Here is a 4,588-nt window from a genome sequence, read left to right as displayed (position 1 = left end):
CATGTCTCTCTTGGAGTTTGCCTGGAGAAAGAATTTTAGGATAGAAACGATTTCCCCTCAGAATTTTTGAGACATTACTTCACGGTCTTCTATCTTTCTGAGTTGCTGTGGAGAAACCCAGAAATCATCTGTCATCTTGGTATCTTGATAATTTGCACAAAACTTTTTCTTCTCTTCCTCTGAAAGCTGGTTAGAACTTCTCCTTGCTTCCAATGTCCTGAAATGTCATGATGATGAACTTGGGGAAGCTCTAGTTCTATCCACCACACCAGGCTCCTAGTGAGCCCTTTCAATCAAGAAATGCAAGCCCTTGAGGGAGAAATGGAATGACTTCATTAACATTTCCTCTTTCCACTTACTCTATTCTCAAAACATTTGTATTATAGTCACCATGCTGCATATCCTATTTTTTAAAAATATTTTTTATTTATTTATCTTTAGAGGGGAAGGGAAGGAGAGAAATATCAGTGTATGGTTGCCTCTCGTGCGTCCCCCGCTGGGAACTGGCCTGCAACCCAGGCATGTGCCCTGACTGGGAATCGCACCAGGATCGTGTAGTTCGCAGGCCTGCACTCAATTCACTGAGCTACACCAACCAGAGCCAATGCTTCGATCTTTTAAGGAGCAACGGAGGAGTAAAAATAATCAAACCACGTTCTCAGAAGGTCCCAGGTTATGCTGTCTTCAGTTATAACATTCTAATATAATTACAGCATTTCCTCTTCTAAGAGTCAGCTCCTAACTTAAAGAATGACACAACTCAGAGATATTTAGGAAAACATTTCCAGGCAGAGCTGAATTTAAACCATCCTCCACACACGACATTCTGTCCTTTTTCTTTATTGCAATATTTTATCTGAAGGTACACTAAAACTAACCAATTGCTTTCATTACGTGACTGTCAAGCATCAACTCTACTGCATCCAATAAAGACCCAATAGTTCCTTCTAAAACATTTAAGATACAGTCATTTGTAAAACAGTATCAATTGAGGCTTTCTTAGATTTATGACTAACCCATTACAAACAAATGCCGATCTTAAAAAACACAATTTCAGAATTCCAGAATAAGTGCAGTTATACTGAGTACAGATAAGAAAGCATAAGGAGCTCATCGGCTATGCTCTACCAGATGGAGGGAAAGTAAAATCGACTCGATAATGTCGGTCCCTGTGAATAAATAAATAAACCCGGTCTTTTCTCTGTATGTATGCTCAGACTCCCTGTACAAATACCAGAACATGCCATTCCATTCACTTCAATAGAATGAAGTGATAATCAACCCCTGGGTTTTATGCTTGTTTTTCTACTTCCACCAATTTTCTGACATATTTAACATAGGCAGGGGTATCTTTTCAGCCAACTGAGCAAGTGCAGATTCAAGTGCAACCTCAGGGAAGGCACGACGTCTGGAAGGACTCGGCAGGTCACATGTACCCCATGTTACTCTTGGTTTCCCATCTCTTCTTCGCTTCACACCCCCACGCAAGTTTCTTCTCTTTTCGAGCAACCTGTGAATTTTCAGCGTCCTTTTTGGCTTTTACGAAGTTATGGCAGGCGATTGCTTTGGCAATTTTTACACCAAGCTCTCGGGTGGCCAGCTGGTTGCTGAGCTCCTCAGCCTTCTCCACGTCTCCCTCTTCCACGGCCTGGTCGATGCGCTTCTCGAGGCCCGACTTCTCAACTTTTTTCTTTTTCACGGGAGGTTCAAATCTGTCATTGACTCCAAAACACTGAGGAAGTTCCTTCCACTGCGCTTCACTTGCGGACTGTTCACTATGAGACTCTTCATTCTTCAATTTACCTTTTCTGGAGCGTTTCCTCTTTCTCCTTCTGAACTTGAAGCTGAAATTTTCTGTTCAGAGTGTTTTTTATGCAATTCTTGAAATTGATTCCACACATGTACGGGAACTCCAGAAGGACACTCTTCCTACGCGTTCACATTTGCTTCTGCGTCCGTTTTTGGTCTACCCGCAGGGACATCTGAGATCTCCGTTTCTGTAATGGTCCCATCTTCTTCCCCTTCCTGTAAGTTAAGTCCAGAGTTCTCTAAAGTGTCTTCTCCATCTTCTGAACTCAACTCAACATCACTTTCATTTAGGCCAGGAGGTAGCAGCCCACTCCACATCTTTCCTTTGGTAAAGAGCCAGCCGCACATCCTATTTTTAGTTTGTTTTCTTTTTGTTTTACTTTCAGGGAGATTTCTTCATCTCTGCCTTCCAGCTCTTCTATTTAATCTTTCAGCTCTTCTATATTACTTTAAATTTCTAAGGTCTGTTTCGAGAACACCCCTTGTGTAAAGGATAAGACAAGAGTCCCATGTCTTACGTGGAAATCACACAGCAGGGAGGGCAATGTGGGGCTCCGTGCCTACAGGGACACCCGTCTCGGGGACTCACACTGGTACACACCTGGGTGAAGGGGATAGAGGGCCACCTCCAAGAGACAGAGGAGAGATTTTACTGGCATCACATACGGACCAAAACAATAGTACACAAACCCAGAAAGACACCGTCTCTCTTCATGTGGGAAGCCTGTCCTGCATTCCTGACTGACACTGAGGATCAGAGTATAACGAGACCTCTTCTTGATGACTTTAGGATAATATAGAAACATGTGTTCTAATTCATAATCTATTTGTTAAAGATGAAAACTGTGTAGTGAAATAAAGGTCGATAATAGTCCCTGTCCTCTATATGCAACTTCTCATTTTGCCAAGGGTCTGCACAAACGTTGTCCTGTTTGGTGCTCAGAAAGACTACACAGCCAAACAGCACACTTCTCTCCTTTGCAAATGAAGGAGGTGCTCTTCCCTCCCACGTGCTAGCTTGCTAAGACAAGTCGTAGCTGTGCAATCACAATTTGCCATGTAGATCAATATAGTGAAATGGGAAAAACACACTGGAGTGGGAATCAAGAGGCCTGAGTTTTAGGCTATAATCTGCCACTAAGTTAAGGGAACTTGGACAACTCAGTTCCAATGCACTAACATTGTTTATGGACCAGATATTGTGCTATGTGCTTGAGGTACCAAACTGGATAAGGCACAGTTCTTGTCTTTAAATTGCTTACAATTTTGTTGAGAAGACAGATATAACCCCCCTTCAAAAGATAGCAACTTTCTGTAACCAGGTATGAAAACAATATTATATATGAACATATGCCCTGAAAGACCATAGAAGGCATTATTAATTCCATCTGGAGAGGAAAAACAGCGAGATTTTTAAATAGACGGTGGAAAACTATCTTTATTATTTAAAAGTATATGGACTCACATGAACAAGTATAAAGGACACATGGACAACAACTAAGGGTGGGGGTGGAAATAGGGGGGAGGCGGGAAGCATGGGGCGGGGAGCGGGCAGGGTTGGGAATATAAGACAGAAAGCTGTACTTGAACAAGAATTAAATAAAAAATTATTAAAAAATAAAAATAAAAGTATAACAGTAATATATTGTCTCAAGAAGATTCAAATAAAGTATGCTACATAGAAAGTAAAAAAATCACCATAAATCCCTTCCCATGGAGAGATGAGCAATGCTAATTTTATGTTTATTAGGAGATACATTTGATGTATGTATTAAAGGACTAGTGGAGGTTTTCCTGATGTGAAAAGTAACAGAGAATTCAAGGCAATGGAAATATGCAAAATGGGGAAGGCAAAGGGCGTGGTAAGTTTGGGACACAAGCTATAGTAACTTGTGGGAGGAATGGCAAGAAATAAGGCAAGAGAGCAAAGCCTCTATCTATCAGAACAGAAGGGATTTTTATCTGTCATGCTGAAGGCTTTGGACTGCTTCCTGCAGAAACTGGGGGGGAGGGGGCGGCATTGAAGTATTTTAAGTTGGGAAGTAGATAGAGTCAAGCCTGCATTTTATACACCATCCATTGGTGTGTGGCAGGTACACTGAGGATGGGTGAGACAAGACTAAAGTAAGAGACCAGTACAGAAGTCTAGGTGAAAATAATGAGTCTGAACTAAAGCAGAAGAGTGAAGATAGAAAGAGAGGGACAGATCTGATAGGCTTTAGGAAGTCAGTATTCATAAGGAAATTCACTAGAAATGAAGATAAAAAAGCAGTCTTGGATTACTCTTTGAATTCCGGCTTGAATAATTGAGTGACTAGTGGTGTTATTAATAAAGGGACAGAATATAAGACAAGCAGCAGGTTTGGAGGAGAGGGTAACGCCTGGAAGACATAATGGGAAGCTGTCCAGGAAGCACTGATTAATGAGGTTGGCAGTGTCCTGTTCTTCAATCCTGGTGGCTCCCGGAAAGGGTACTGGCCCAGGTAGGGTCAGCTCAACCGGGAGAAATGTTTACCAGGCACAGCAGAAAACAGTAGAGGGAGTGAGTAGTGTTAGTACCAGAGGAATAACATTAATAATCATCTGACCCAAGCAGTGGATATGAAACCATAAAAAAAATAAGTCCAGGGGTCAGGAAGTTAGGGAGTGAGAAGTAGAATGGAAGGCAAAGTGTAAATAAATAAAGGCAGAGTGCAGGGTGTGGGCTGCAAGGGAGACAAATATGACAAGTCCTTTTTTCATGATTGGTTCTGACTGAGGGGCTAGAAGCTCACCTATT

General features: G+C 41.8%; 1 protein-coding gene across 1 annotated transcript; it reads right to left on the bottom strand.

The window, feature by feature from the left end:
• Positions 1-1,271: 1,271 nt before the first annotated feature.
• On the bottom strand, positions 1,272-2,150 carry LOC118993183 (protein FAM204A-like). The gene is given in 2 exon segments (XM_037055408.1): positions 1,272-1,839; positions 1,842-2,150. Coding segments are annotated over 2 exon segments (699 nt in total). The 5' UTR covers positions 2,128-2,150; the 3' UTR covers positions 1,272-1,426.
• Between the last annotated feature and the right edge of the window lie 2,438 nt (positions 2,151-4,588).

The sequence above is a fragment of the Sturnira hondurensis genome, unplaced genomic scaffold (assembly GCF_014824575.4).
Source record: "Sturnira hondurensis isolate 20B ecotype Veracruz unplaced genomic scaffold, ASM1482457v3 Scaffold0008640, whole genome shotgun sequence".
Lineage (NCBI taxonomy): Eukaryota > Metazoa > Chordata > Mammalia > Chiroptera > Phyllostomidae > Sturnira > Sturnira hondurensis.
This window is presented reverse-complemented; position numbering and strand designations above follow the sequence as displayed.